The sequence below is a fragment of the Lagopus leucura genome, unplaced genomic scaffold, assembly GCF_019238085.1.
Source record: "Lagopus leucura isolate 7727_CA_CO unplaced genomic scaffold, USGS_WTPT01 Super-Scaffold_741, whole genome shotgun sequence".
NCBI lineage: Eukaryota > Metazoa > Chordata > Aves > Galliformes > Phasianidae > Lagopus > Lagopus leucura.
In genome coordinates, this window is record NW_024962256.1 from 6,121,197 (window position 1) to 6,137,185 (window position 15,989).

The following is a 15,989-nucleotide window of genomic DNA, read 5'->3' on the forward strand; positions in this document are numbered from 1 at the left end:
TTACTATGCTATTCACAAAAAAGAAGGGAAAAAAACTGGAAAACCTTTAACGAGTAAACCTCAGCAAGATGACAACAATATGAATCTATGGTTTTTCAGCTCATTCAAGAAACAAAAGAGATAGCAGCAGCAAACCGCCAGCATGGAATTTGCAATTTAAGAGTTATTTAAAGCACATGTCTGCATTTGCTTTTTATCTCAGATCAGGTGTGTGCTTAGAGACTGAGCTTCCCATGGCCTCTGCTCCCCGAACTGTGATTTGCATCACAGAGGGCTCCTCCAACCCAACCTGCACTGCAGCCAGCCAAACTTAAACTCCACCACGCTCTGCTGCTTGTGGTCAGCTTCACTCGTGGTCTATTAACAGGTCTCAAATTCAAACTTCTGAGTAAAAGAACGTTATACACCATCTGTTAACATCCCTGTCACAGGGTTCATCTCGTATCCCCTAACAACAGGTTACATAGCTCAAATTAATGTTGACTCCACATTTTCACAGAAGCAAGTGACTGAACATTAATTTATAATTTTACTATGTTACTTCTTATGCAGGTAACTTATTCTATTATTGAACTCTTACTGCATATGTGCATTTTTGTTTTACTTATCCACAAATTTCCATCAGCTTTGAGACCAACGGAAATCATCAGTTTTAAGGGGAGGCTGAGAAGATTACAATGCTTGGCTGTATTAGGAAGTTGTGAACACTGTATTCCTAAGCTTACTTAGGATGTAATTCATAGTTATGTAAGTATTTTGAGTTTACAAGCTGCTGCACATCCTGTTCTTGCTTTACTCCCACAGATGTATGATTTAACTACCTGAGAACCTAGAACCAAATTTCTGCAATTGCTCTGCTAACCATCCATCATCTTTGCATTTCTTGACTCTCTCCTACAAGATTAGAGCTGTAGGTTCAAATGAGTCCCAGATAAGTTCCAGGCCAATGTCTCATGAGTTACAAGTTATTGTAACAAACTACATTTTTAAACATTGGGTCAATTTGCTATCCAAAAAAATCATCATGTAAATTTAACTGCAGAACAACTGATACTTTTGATTTTATATATACATAAATGCACATATATGCATGCACACACATACACACTCCAACATTAAAAGTATGTGTGTACATAAAATATGCATATATATAATTATATTCGGATAAAAAAAATAACTAAAAACAATTAAAAATTCAAGCTTTCTGGATGTCCAGCCTCAGATTTCTAGAGGCTTTTTGGGGGGTTGTTTTCTTCCTTCAGCTAAAGAAAATATATAGTTTCAATTAACATCAAATGGATCTGAGAGTGTGCAGATGTTATATTTGTTAAAAGCTAAGCAGCTAAAAATGGAAACAGATGACGTGAGTAAAGGTCTGAAGATACTGACTTTTGCTTAAGATATCTGTAAAGACATCATAGTTCAAAGAGTCTATTTATCTTACCTAAAATTTAATGGAGCCAGCCTTTTAATAGCCTGCATTAAGAGAAATGCTCCATTTTTCAAAACGATGACTCACTTCTGATTACTTCCGATGCATAGGTGTCCTTTGCAGAGTATCAGGCTGCTCTCCCTAACCTTTGTACACTGGAATGACCTTTTAGTCGTTTTATTTGCGTGAGGGGAAGCAGCAATTGCATTTTTGATCCTCCAGGCTTTTGTAGGGCAACTGCTATGCTGCCCACCCATATTACTTTCTCATTTCTGTCTGCATAGTTATAGAGCCCATGTTATATACCACATCTGCATTACAAAATGCCTGCTCAGGCTTTTTTCCACCATTACCAAAAGTATTTTAAAAATAGTAATCCCTAAGTAAAAGGGAGAACAACCACTTGTGTACTATTAATCAGAGCACGCACTTTTGCCCTCAAAACCAGATTTCTCCCCTGTTATTCTTAGGGTAATATGGTTAGGTTGCAGTTGGACTTGATGATCTTTAAGGTCTTTCCCAACCTGAGCAATTCTAAGAATCATAGAATCAATGACAGAAAACAACCACAGTATTGTAGCTAATGAGAACAATAACAGTAACGTGTACTCCAAACACCATCCTCATTCAATGTGTGACCTCCAGATGCTGAGCAACACCCTGAAAGACTGTAAAAGACTTAACACCAAGAGACAAGCATCTGATTTCTGCTTTGGCTTGTGATTAGAGGGAAAAAGAACAAAAAAATAAAAGAATAGTTAATTTGAGACAATGTTCAGAGAAATAATTACAGCATTCCAGAAAGGTGAGACACAACCCATGTAACAACACAGCACCTCGAGTCCAAGAATTTGAACTACTTAACTCATTTGACTTCATAAAGATAGCAACATGACATAAGACTGTACTCAGAATAAGGAATTCCTCCCACAAAATTAAAGGCTTTCTTTGCAGTCATTCAGTAGTTCATAGCCCTGTATTTTGACACTTCAACCACAATTTCAGACCACTACACATCAACTGTCTGTGGGGTATGAACATTCATTTTCCTTCTGTGGAAGGACATCAAGTACCTATATTAAAGAATAGTAGGTTCTTCAGTGAAATCTTTAATTCTGAAATTATTGTACTATATATAATTAATTAAATGCCAATTAATTAAATAAGGATATTTTCCAAAACCTTCATTCAAGTTTCTTCCTGGCATTTAGCCTGATTACACTCATTTAATTGAATGTAATTTTTGTATTTACACCAACTACAACAGCAGTAAGAATCAGACCTAAGTACTGAGATTTTCTCTACTAACGAGTACTTTAAGGACATGTTAATGTGGTCTACATATAAAACAGTCAAGAAGATTTGAATACCATCTCTCAAACTCATTAGAACAGAAGGGTAGCTGCTGAAATCCAGGACAGGAACACAGATGTAAAGGGCCATTACTAGGTAAGAAATCTGAATTACAGAGAACCAGAGAAGAAGTTGATGCTCATCACTACTTAAAATCATTACAAACAGCTGTGCTTATGCACATCACCCTTCTAAGTGTACAACGCTTAGGCCAAAGTAGATGAGCAAAAGAAGTACAGCCTCAATCACATACCCACCAACCAGACTCTAGCCTATGTCTAACATTTCAGCCTTGAGAAAAGGAGACTGAGAGGGGACCTGATCCAGGTCTATAAATATCTAAGGTGTGGGGGGCAGAATGGCGAGGCCGGACTCTTTTCAGTGGTGAGTGGAGACAGGACAAGGGGAAACGGCTGGAAACTGCAGCATAGGAAGTTCTGCACAAACATGCGCAAGAACTTCTTTACAGTGAGGGTGACGGAGCACTGGAACAGGCTGCCCAGGGAGGTGGTGGAGTCTCCTTCTCTGGAGATGTTCAAGACCTGCCTGGATGCCTACCTGTGCTACCTGGTGTAGGGAACCTGCTTTGGCAGGGGGGTTGGACTCGATGATCTCAGGAGGTCCCTTCCAACCCCTACAATTCTGTGATTCTGTGTGATTCTGTGATTTCAATTGCTGCTGATGGATAGTCAGATCCCTACTGTAAGTGAGAGACTCTCCAAATTAAAGACTCAGTTCTATGAATCATTTCCATGAACCCTGACAGGCAAACAATTGCTTCAGAGAACAACTTCATACAAATTGTCACATTTTAAACTGATAAAGTTTCAAAATTATGTCTCTCAGCTTATGTCTTGGATATGAAACACTTGGTCACTCTGTCAGCTGGTAAAAGAAACTCCATGTAATAATTCCATTTAAAGTCAATAAAGTCTTTCATTTTCCCCCCCCGTGTGTTTCAGAGCCAAATAATTGAGTCTGAATATACCAAAGTGAGAAAGAACACTCTGGGATGAATGTGATGCCATAAAAGGTCTGACTTTCAAAACAACAAAAGATTTTTGAAAATGGACGTCTCTGACGTCTCTGACTTCTAGAGTTTGGAAGCCACCTATCTAACATGATAGTCACCACACCACGAAGCCAAACACCTACTTTTGGGCATTATGACCCTCAGGAAGAGGAACCTGCATGGATGATTCACTCGTAAAAGAGCATTTCAAAGGGAGGAAAGCCCTGAGCCTTCCACCCCCAACCTTCCCCCTCTACTGCAGCCACATGCAGCAACCACCAGCACAGCTGCTGGCTCCCTGGCTGCACAACTTCACAACAGGACATAACAACATATTTTAGAAAGTCATTCCCAAAATGTACTAAATTGCCCAGAAACCATTTTGTTTACTCTGGTCAATGAAACACTGTTATCTCTCTTACAATAGGCCACACTGTTTACACAAACAAAGTTAGCTCTCATGCATCAGCCAGCCATCTATTTATTTAGCAAGATTGGCTATCACTGTAAATCAACTTCTTTGCAAACAAGAAACGCAGCTGCTGCAAAACCTACTTAGAACTCTTTCCCACATCCAATGTTTTGAGCAGGTGAGAAGAATAAAGAAGTAAATCAGCACAGGGCATCAGTGATGCACTACAGCATGGTGCCTGGCTTGTATTTTGCAAGCATTCTTAACGAAAAGAGATCATGCTGTACTTCCTTCGTAATTGTTTATTTTAAATGTGAAGTTGCATAATAAGACAAGCTTACAGTTTCTACTCTAACTAGGTACTATCTAAAGGATATAGAAGATATGAAAGTAAAAATGAGAGAATACGTACCAGAGATTGGTAATTGCGTGAGTAACCTCTAAGGAAAAAGTGAAAATGAACATTAAATGCTAAAATGAATAATGCTTATCAGGTCAGTAATAAGTGTTGAAAGAACAGAAGAACTAATCCCTGATGAAACTCAAAAGTTTTATATACATTCTGTAATAGTGTGGAAGGAGGCAGCACTTCATTTTACTTTGTAATCCTTTTTCCTAATATTTTAAATGTGAAAGCCAGAAGGTCAGACTCATAGCAGGCTATCAGAACCCACCACAGAACAACAAGTGCTCTGAGGAAAGCTCACAATTTCAAGCCCAGCTGTGGGGAGAAAGAATGTGCATATATGCTGTTATAGACCTGGACGCAGTTGATGCTTTTTACACTGCCTCCTGCAACAAGCTGTGGAGCACTCTGCTTTTCAATCAGGATATGCATGCCCAAGAACATGGTGTGTATCTCCTGAATTATTTTTATTTTCATACAAGCAAGCAGTATTAGGTCACACTGTGACTGTGGCAGTAGCACTTTGTTCTGGACCACCTGAATACACATGAACCAAAAAAGTAATTTTGTTTGCTTTTGTTTTAAAGTTCACCGAATCCTAGAATCGCTCAGGTTGGAAAAGACCTTGAAGATCATCGAGTTCAATCATGACCTAACCATACTACTCCACCTCTAACAACCCTCCACTAAATCATGTCCCTGAGCACCACATCCAAACGGTTTTTAAACACATCCAGGGATGGTGACTCAACCACCTCCCTGGGCAGCCTATCCCAGTGCTTAACAACCCTTTCTGTAAAGAAGTGTTTCCTGATATCCAACCTAAACTTACCCTGGCACAACTTAAGGCCATTTCCCCTCATCCTGTCACCTGTCACCAGTGAGATGAGACCAAACCCGCTCTTGCTGTAAGCACCTCTCAGGTACTGGAAGAGAGCAATAAGGTCTCCCTTCAGGCTCCTTTTCCCCAGACTAAACAGCCCCAGTTTTTCAGTCTCTCCTCAGAGGGCATATTCTCCAAGCCCTTCACAAGTCTTGTTGTTCCAGCACCTCAACGTCCCTTCTGTACTGAGGTGCCCAAAACTGAACACAGTACTTGAGGTGGGGCCTGCCAGTGCTGAGTACAGGGGCAGGATGACTTCCCTAGTCCTGCTCACCTCAGCATTCCTGATCCAAGCCAGGATGTCTCTGGCCTTCTTGGCCACCTGGGCATGCTGCTGGGCACTCAGCCGACTGTCCATGAGTACACCAAGGCCCCTTTCCATCAGGCTGCTTTCCAGCCAGTCTGCCCCAAGCCTGTAGGGCTGTCTGAGGTTGTTGTGACCAAAATGCAGACCCAACACTTGGCCCTCACTACAGAAGGTCTCATTACATCACAGAGAAGCACAAATGCTGTGAGGCTTCCAGTCCAAAAAGCTTAAATGTTTCAGGTGAACCAGAAAAAAATCCTGATGGCCTTCAAGTTTATTTGAAAGACGGATTACAGAACGTTATGTAAGGCACAAATCTCAGAACTATTCCCCACTGAATTTACTAATATTATCAAATTTTACAAGATCATGAATTTTCATAAAAAGTGACATTTTGAAAAAGCTTCCCTTGCTTTAATCCTCCTTCTTTCTTTTGGTAGGATTAAATGCTGAAATGGCAGACTGTTAAACAAGCAGACCGAAATGCCAACTGTGAGGCATTTAATTCTGTGTATTTACAAATTAACGTTTCACAGTTGCTTCAAAATTTGACATTATTGTTGAGTATCCGCAGGCAACTCATTTCAGAAGGTGCTGAATTTGATTTACATTATTACTCGTTTTACATTTATGTGTCACTACTGGAATACCTTTAGTTTTCCATAAGCCTTGATAAAGTAAGTTTAGTTTTATGAAAGACCGAGAAACATCCATTTTGTTTTTATTAAAATGTACCAATCAGCCCACCTAAAGCAATTTCACAAGTTAGCACTGTATTCACGTGTAGAAGCCCATAGCTACCAGAATCACCTCCCACAAACAGCAAAGACTGTGGTCTCTGTGTGTGTATGTGGGCACACACAAACTCAGAACATACTGAGCAGATGGCACTGCCCTTACCCTCAGTTACTTCGGTGCTGACCTCTGAAAGTACACAGAAAAGAGCAAGTGGGATTTGAAAAAATGTTATTAAAAAAAGAAAAAAGCAGGTAAAACCCCAATCAAAGTACCCTCCCACCCACACTTGCTGCCTTTCAGATGACAGAAGTGTGGACGTTCCTGCAGTGCAACCTGAAGGAGCCTAATACTTTGAAATCAGAATTTAAGACGTGTTCCCTCGTAGCTGTCTTAAATTATCTAGCTTCCTTATTTCACAATCAACAGCAGTTATCTTATGCTTCTGAATTTCTATTGCAAAAACAAAGCAAAAAAACCCACAACCCAACAACCCATAGAACAGATACATTTCGTCTTGCAGTTCAGAACCTTCCCTCTATTACTCTACACTGTCACAAACAATAAAAACCTTCCCCCCCCAGCCTGTAAGTGCTGGCTAGTAGATACACACATAAGTACAGTTTTAGCTGTGGAACACCTGTCTAGTAATCCAGTGCTGCTAATGCTGTCTAATGACTATATCCTATCCATAAATAATTTTCCCACAGCAGTGCAGTGATTAACGTTAATTCCAGCAGCAACAGTACTAATTAAGGTATTTAAGAATATTTACACGTCACATGGGAATGTGCCAAATCATTTCTCTGAAGTTTTATTGGTATTTCAGACTGATTTGGTAAATAGCTCAGAAGCAAGAAACATCTTTGAATTACAACAGATACTTCAGTAATCATCCAGATACCTTCACTAACACAGCACTTTTTTTTCAGAAGCAATTTTGACATCTGCTAATATTCCATAAATAATGGATCAGACTAAAGTCTCACCAACTTTATTATGAAGTATTAAACCTGTCTAATCTTTTATCACTACTACTAATATAACAAAAAGAATGAAAATGCCAATAAGTGCAGAAAGTTAGGAGAATTTTCCTCAGGAACTTTGTAGAATGCTACCTGCCTCATTGGATATATTCTCATGCCTATATGAGAGAACAAGAAAACAAACATTTAAACCAGAATCTACTGAACTATTTTTCACTTCAACTTAATCTATCATTTCTTCTCCGTAATTTCTGATATTCGTTTTAACAACTTCATCTCAATTAATTATTGCAGACACGGTCATTTAAAAGAAGGATTTAATGTAAGAGCGACTTCACACAATTGCAATTTCTCAGAAAAGTCAGTTCCAAACCTAAGCATGTTTGCAACAGTTCTAATTCTATTGAAGGAATTGGCAATTCTCTTGCTATCCAGGAAGGTCTCCTAATATTTTTTAACTTAACTTGCATAATTGAACTGATTTTCTAAGGAAAAGATACCCCCATGATTGTATTAAACCTGATAAATAGAAGTTGCATAGCAAACTGGCTTTGCCCAGTGCTAGCTTTTAGTTTCAGTATTCAACCATAATCAAGATCTTTAGAACCAGGATCCTAAAGTTGGTTTACCTCTTCAGTGGCATAAAATTCCAGGTGATTGAGCACAATGAGTTCCCCACACTGACAGTGCAGCTACAGATCCAGCAGCTCACCAAGGAGCCACTGCTTTCAGCAGGCAGTGATGAGACAGCAGAGGACACAGCTACTCAAACTTCCTTACATCTCAAGTCATAGTTCTTCAGGATGGAAAACTCAGAAACCTGCCATTTCATTTCAGGTGCTCAAACAGAACGTGAGCCCAAGTACTTTTCTGCAGTTTTAAAGGTGTCTTTCTACCCACCACCAGTTTAGTTCTACTGCCATCTGCTGTCACAAACACACCAATGCCACATTGCCTGCTAACAAGAGGGCAAAAACACGTTTTGAAATTGCTCTGGCACAGATGCTAACATGCAGCAAATGAGCTCAGGGAGCTAACACAGCTAATTCACAGCCAAACAGCCCTCACAGTGCCAGGAGCTAGTATAAATGGAGATAACTCTAGGAACTACCACTGTTCTCTGTGATGTTTGGCTGCCAAACCAGGCTCTTAAAACTTCAAAACTTAAAACCTCAGTGGTTTCTCTGCCTGCGTGCCAATTACTGGCTTCCTCCCTGCTTGTGCCTTCCCTGCCCACCTCCTGCATGCTGTGCTCAGAAAGGTGCTTGTGACAAATGCTCAAGGTGGCTAAAGGAGCTAGAGTGAACCTCTGGGCAACCACTACTATTTTTCAGTTGACTGAAAATACAGCAGCTAAGACACTGGGAAGCAACTGTCTTTCTGATGCTCAGTCACATACGCTTTTAGGGATAACAGTATAAGTAAGCTGAGAACAAGTTTCACAGCTGTTGTCACAGAGTTTTAAAAGCAACACAAAATGGAATTTGATCACAGAGATTGAAGAGATATTCCAGATTCTGGCTGCTCCAGCAAGAAAACAGTCTGAACTTCAGAACTGCAGTCAAATATAATGCACAGAGCTTAAGAGAGCTGAACTCGGACAGTAGAAGGCAAAATGCATAACACTCATTTTCATTCCAGTGATTTCTCTTTATGAAGCCAGTTGTTAAGATGAAGTCTTTGTAAAGCTTCTGTTGTTTTCAGTAGGCACAATACTTACTCTGTTCAGGCTAAGTTCAATTTGATAACTACCACAATATCACTGATGTGAAATGTTCAGGCTCTCATATATTGCACCTCTTGTTTTGAAGAAGAGAGGCAACGTTATTCCTCCCACATATGCAAAAGAAATGTATTTTGTGGGTTGTGTGCTGCTAAATTCATGTTATCGAGCATGATAGTAAAAGATTAACTCACAATACCACTAATACTATGTTCTATATTTGCACAGTTTTAGAAGTATTTTTCTTTAGCACACATGGTAGGGTTCATATACTCTAGAAAAAGTTAGAAATACATAGCAATTCGCTCCACATTTTGTCAAAATGTAGGCAAAAGCAGGAAATTGGTGATGAATACTGAAGACGTGCTCAAAGGGTAATTCATGTCAGAAAGGAATACACGACTGCACAATGAAAGACAGGTGAACCTCTAAACACCGCCTCACCCAAAGGCAACAGGTCTACAAATGCACATTTTAAACTGTTTGCTCTAATGCAGATAACAGTTGAAAATGTGCTTGAAACCTAATTTGCATAAATTAATTATCAAGCACAATTGTGATAACTGAGCATGATGCTATCCATACATGTCAAATTGACAGTCAAAAAGCTATGGATTAAAAAGAAAACATTATGTTTTCAGTGTTTTCTTCCTGCCAAATCACCCATTTGACTGCCCAGAAGGCTCACTGTCTAAACAATGTAAGACCATAAGACACACTGCAACATACAAAGATTATATCCATTTTACCGTTTTAATAGAACTCCTTGATTTTTCTTCCCAAACACTACTGCTCAGCTCCATTGTGCAATGAACATTTGTTTCCTTTTCATAGGATCCAAATATAAATAACCTGAAACAGAAAAGCCTGTAGTAAGAATTGTAACACTATTACATAGCCCAGATATCATGCTAAAGTCACTGTTCTTCCCTTATCCATCCCCTGCGCACTGTTTTCAGCGTGCACAAACACAAGCCCACAGTAGCAATTCACAAAAGGCAAGGCACTGCTACCCTCTAGTGGAAGAATTCTATATGTGCCATAAATCATTTCAAAATTTTAGCTAGGATTTCTGTTTGTTTTATTAAATGTTCAGTTGGAAGACGAGTACTTTCCTAGACAGTAACAACTTATAAATAAAGATAGCAACTTGAGTCCTAAACTTACAGCATACAACAGCTTTTCTTGGTTTGGAAGGGCGTTACTGTAGTATTAAAGTTGCTGCTTATTTGTGCCTATTTTGCTGAATTAGGATCCTCTCCTATCTGCAATTCTTTTGACACACTCATAACAAGCAGAAGAGGTTCTTTATGCATCATATGCTATTCCAGAGGGCTACCAAGCCTTTCAGTTGGATACCAGTACTACAAAATGGGGAAAGAAACAAACAATGGCTTTTAGGATTCGTAAGTGCACTTAACTTATACACAGTTTTATCTCACATTAGCTGGAATTGGATAAATATTTTGGAATAAAAACCTCAAATTATATTCTTTCAAGAGAGCTGTTTTTCTATATAGTTTGATAGTTTCTAAGCATTCAGGCAAAGTATCTTATTTGTGATTGAGATACTTTTATGTTTTATACAATTCTTTAGATGACAGAGATGAAAACTGTTAGAAAACCACACCAGTTCTCTGTTTGTGCTCTTAAATAATGTTTCTAGGTTAAGTAGTAATGATCAAAAAGTGCACAGACTTCCAGATGTGGAAATGTGTTAACATTTTTATAATTAAGTAAAATAATTGAAAGCAAACGTAACCAAAAACTAGAATTGGTGAAATTAAACTAATCCCAAGGTAAAGCATCTCTCTGTCTACAGTAGCTCTCTAACCTGTGTTGCAGCAAAGGGAATTAAGTATTCTTTTTGTATGTCTCTCTACAAAGTATTTGTTTAACTGCTTGAATGTGAATAAGTGAATGTGTGGGCAAAATAGTTGAGGATCCTAGGTTTTGCTCAACTTTCACACTTGCACTGGGCTTGTACCCAGCACACCTAGTGTACAAAGCATCAGGTGTTTGTGGCTCAGTGTTAGTGTGAGCTCAGTGTGGCTCAGTCCCTGCATCCTTAATGCCAATCTCTTGGCATTCAAATCTCTTTATTGAAACACCGCAGATGAAAAGAGCAGATGTCAGCCTTATTTCTAGATTGGCCCTCAGCACTTGTTTATCTAAACACCACTGGATCAATTACAGTAAAAAGAAATTTTTTCTCAGACCAAACTGATTAGGTATTATGTCTTGACAGGACTAAGTTTGTTCAAGGTTACTTAAACTGACCAAATCCCATCTTTTTTCCTTATTTTTAAGCCATCCCCTGCAACCCTCTGTGCCTGCTCTGTTCTGTTTTTAGCAGCTGCTTTTAAGTAACGCACTTTTTCATCTGTGCCTACGCCACAGCGAGTCTCTCATTGCTACCAGCCACTCAAGTTTTTCCACAGTTGGTCACTGGCTGCACACATTTCATCTTCTGGTCTCCAAACTTCAGAGGAGACAGGCAGAGGACAGAGGTGACATTAGGCTGCCAACACCCCACTTGAAGAAACGTGTCACATGCAAGCAAAAATACTTCCTTCATTTCTAATGAGCAGTACTGTCCATGGATGCTTCACGCTGGAGTTTGGAGTCCAATTTCCATATTCAGGAAGACAAAGGGGAAATTTTAATTGCTGTGACAGTAAGGAAGTTTTTGTTTGAATAACATCTCTACTAGCATGCAAACAGAGGTACTGTGTTCTTTAATGCAATGACAGAAAAAGATAAACGCTGTGCCACAGCACACCCAAAACTACCCAATACTACTAGGACCAGGTGGAATGGTTTCAAGCTACGGCAGGGGAGATTCAGGCTGGACATGAGGAAGTACAACTTTTCAGAAAGGGTGGTCAGGCACTGGAATGGACTGCCCAGGGAGGTGGTGGAATCACCGAGCCTGGGGGTGTTCAAGGAAAGGCTGGATGTTGTGTTGAGGGACATGGTTTAGTAGGAGCTATTGGGAATAGGTGAACGGTTGGACTGGGTGATCTTTTAGGTCTTTTCCAACCTTAGTGATTCTATGATTCTACAGCATATTGAACTGAGATCTATACCTCACAGACATAAGATTTGTAAATCTGTCTGAAAGGGCTTAAGAAAGATATTCTGATACAAATTTTGTAGCTTTCTTTAGTTATAATGAATCAATAAGGAAATGTGATTAAATTGCCACTTAATTAATATAAATGTTAATTTTAATAGCTCACATTATGGCATAGTTTTGTATAGAGTTGATGGATTTTCAGACTTCCTCCACAGATTATCTTAAAAAAAAAAAAAAATAAAATAAAATAAAATAAAAAAAAAAAAAAAAAAACTTATATGGGACATGTTGCTTTGTCCTTCTCTTTCCCTAAAATACTGTAATCATTGGTCTGATTTGTTTCCTCTTTCATAGAATGACCTTCACTGTCAGAATGTAAAAGGTTTTTACCTGCTGATAATGTTTTTGCAATGAATGAGTTCTGAGAGTTAATGGGAATGAATGTACTGCAACCATGAAAACATGTTTTCAGCAGATTGGGCAAAGACTGTATTTCTTATTTATGCCAATGGAGGCCATTCTTCCCTTAATTTTGCATTAAGATGCAGAAAAAAAACACATTAAAATGACAACTGCACTTTTCTAATTTCAAGTATTTGGTTCTGTGAAGAAAAAATAAAATTAAGCAAGCCATGTCTAATACAGGAAGCGTGCAAATTGTGCCATCGCAATAGTGTCACCACTGTTGTTCAAGATTTAACTGTTAAACATGAGAACAGAAATTGACCGCTGCTCCTCCATGCAATGATTGACATAAAGCTTCTGTCATTCATCTTTGTCACAGTTACAATATGGAGAAAGAATGTAAAAGCCTTCTGAGGCATTGAGCAAAAGAACGGAAAAAAAATACAGAAGTTACAGAGATCTTCTACTGGAAGTGAGAAGACTGTCAAGACCAAAAACTGTCAGGTAACAGTTGGTTAAACTGTTCCAAACAGAACAGTTTCGAAGTTCTCATTAGCAAACAATGACTGGGTTTCTATGAGCTCATTCATATAGAATCTATAGTACAGGCTCCTTGGGGCACTCTGCCTGTGATAGAAGGTGCTCTTGAAGATTCAGTGACCTCAAAGCACCTTTACCTGAAGAACTGAGGTCAGGGAAAAGCAAACACTGGTCAGTAGCAAGACACAATGCTCACTTTAAGTCTCTCATGGCAAAAATCCCCAAAAATCCCAATGGCAGACGGGGGAATAAACCCTCTGTGTGCTTGCATACAGTGCTGCTTGGCAAAAGAACTCTTCCCAACAGTCCCAGACAACTTTCACACACAGTGACTATGAAAAAGGGAAATTGTGACTGTTACTTCTATGCGCATTTTGTATTTCTTCCTTCCAAAATCTTTCACATGCCTTTCAGCTCACAAATATCTTCAGCTACAAAGTAAGGAAAAGATATGCTTCCAGAGGCATTCTACAGACCACAGCTGTAGAAGTTTAATTTCAAAAAAGGATGGGCACTTGGAAGATCTGAGGAATTACTGCAGGACCAAAAGACAGACATCTAGATTGAGATGTGTCTGCTCAAGCGTGCGTCTAGAAATTCCAAGCAGCATAAAAGAGTCAGATTAAATCAGACCTGAAGCTTAAAAGGCCTGACAAGCCAGCAACTGCATCCTCTCTCTGCCATCTGATAAGCATCTGTGACAGCTGAAAATACTGAAAGGTCAAATGATGATGTCAGACTGAGCAATCTGGCTTCTAGAAGGTAACGGAAAGAAAGAAAACGTTGCTGATATGCTGGCAATGTTACACAGCATTTCATATTCAGGAAAGACAAAGTACTTAACAGTGACTTTCCAAAGTCAAAACAACTGCACAGAGCTCAAAAGTAGTTATTTTGGGTCCTATTAGAATAAAAACGAGCACACTACTGGACTGAAATTAGAGACTGTCTGTGAAGAGATTGAGTTTCCTTACTCGGTGTGGGTGAAGAGGAACGGTTCTTAACAGACAAGGAATGTATAAAATCATTTGGAATTACTGGCTTGCTCATAGAGAACATATCACAGAGCTTGGAATTCAGGTAAGCAGAAATTCTTTCCAAAAAAGTGTTAAAGATTCACTGCTGTGCCCCACACAGTCCTTCAAAGTATAACACTTTCTAGAAATAAGCTTGTTTTGAATGGTAAGTAGCACTGATAAGACATTATTACAGCAAATACAGTTCCAACATAGTTATACAAGGCTACAGGAAAAAAAGGCATGCTAAATGGAACTCACATAGTAATATAACTAATGAAGAGTTAAAAATAACATCAGCATAAACCAGTGTTTAGTTCATAAGGAGCAGAATGGCACAAGGATAGATCAAAGCCTAAGCACTACTAAGATAAGATCTAACACAAACCAGGAACTAAGAGGTCTGACAAAAACAAACAAAACAAGAAGCCTGCACACTTGGTCCAGTTTTAAAGAGAACAGTTTTCTCTTCAGTAAAGAAAGAAAATAGATTTTGTTCGTTTCCAATATTTTGTTCAAGACAAAGGCAGTAAGTTATGCGTCATGAAAGTTATTTGGATCAAAGTAAAACCAAATGAAATTATTCCCATGTACTTACAGCATAATACAATAGGATAATTACAACATTTATACTGTCCTGAAAGAGATTCATAATTCGGTGTGCCAAACTAGAAGAAAACAGGAGCCTCTAACTAGACTAAATTCATAAGAAACAGAAATCCATTTGTATGCACACAATGTAGAAGCGCCTCAAACGTGCAGCAACTTCCATTTGTTCATTTTTTTATTTTCAAAATATATTTCTAAACTGGAGTTCAATCATTACACCAAAGATGCCACTTCTTCAATCAGTACAGCTATAATTCCTATGATTCAGAAGCATACATATTTGCTTAATAAAGATAAGCAAAAGCCCACAATAGATACCTTGTACATTCAATTAATGTGACTTTTAGTCGACCTTCTGTCAGTGGCAAATCCTGTATGCAGAGGTCTCGATCTTCATACTCATCAGGTGACGACACTTGAAATGGGAAGAAAGGCTTGTACCTGAAAAATGCAGAAGAGAATTCAAATTACATAAACCAGATCAACACACATCTTATGAAGTGGTAACGGGATCGAAGAGAATCTCTAATACTCCACAAGAGAAAAACTGCTGTTCCTGCATATTTATTGCTCAAAAGGAATAAAAAATTAATAAAAAGTTCTGAATGCACAAAACTAGGGAACATGTAAACAACCTTCACTGCAATGTGTAATCTGAGTGACATTTACTAGCACTGACAATTCTGAGAACAAGGCAAATCCCACAGAACACGGTCAGGACTGCAGATGTTACCATACAAGAGTCCTTTTTGCACAAAATGCCTCAGCAGGTCTTTATTTTAAGTTCATCAATAGCAAAAACCATCACTGCTTTCAAATGTGGAAAAAATACTGAGATACTAAGCCCTCAATGGTTTCAGTATTGATGTGATAAGTGAAGAATCCTAAAGCAGCAGCACAGTTTAGTTACGCAGATCAGCGCTTCTTTTATTCTGTGAAAAGCATGTAACTTCTTTTCTTCCCATCTCCTGGAACTACAAGGAAAACACAGGAAACGTCTGTTTTTTTTTTTTCCTTGAGCCTTATTTCCCTCATCACTGCACGGCGACTCTCAGGAAAAGCAGTACATGTTCAAAACGGTCAGGGTTTTA

General features: G+C 38.8%; 1 protein-coding gene across 1 annotated transcript in view; it reads right to left on the reverse strand.

The window, feature by feature from the left end:
- PDZD8 (PDZ domain containing 8) overlaps positions 1 to 15,989 on the reverse strand; it is a 50,793-nt gene that overhangs the window by 18,133 nt on the left and 16,671 nt on the right. Inside the window, 2 exon segments of the mRNA XM_042863859.1 lie at positions 9,999 to 10,101; positions 15,217 to 15,339. Of these exon segments, the coding sequence (XP_042719793.1) occupies positions 9,999 to 10,101; positions 15,217 to 15,339 (226 nt within the window).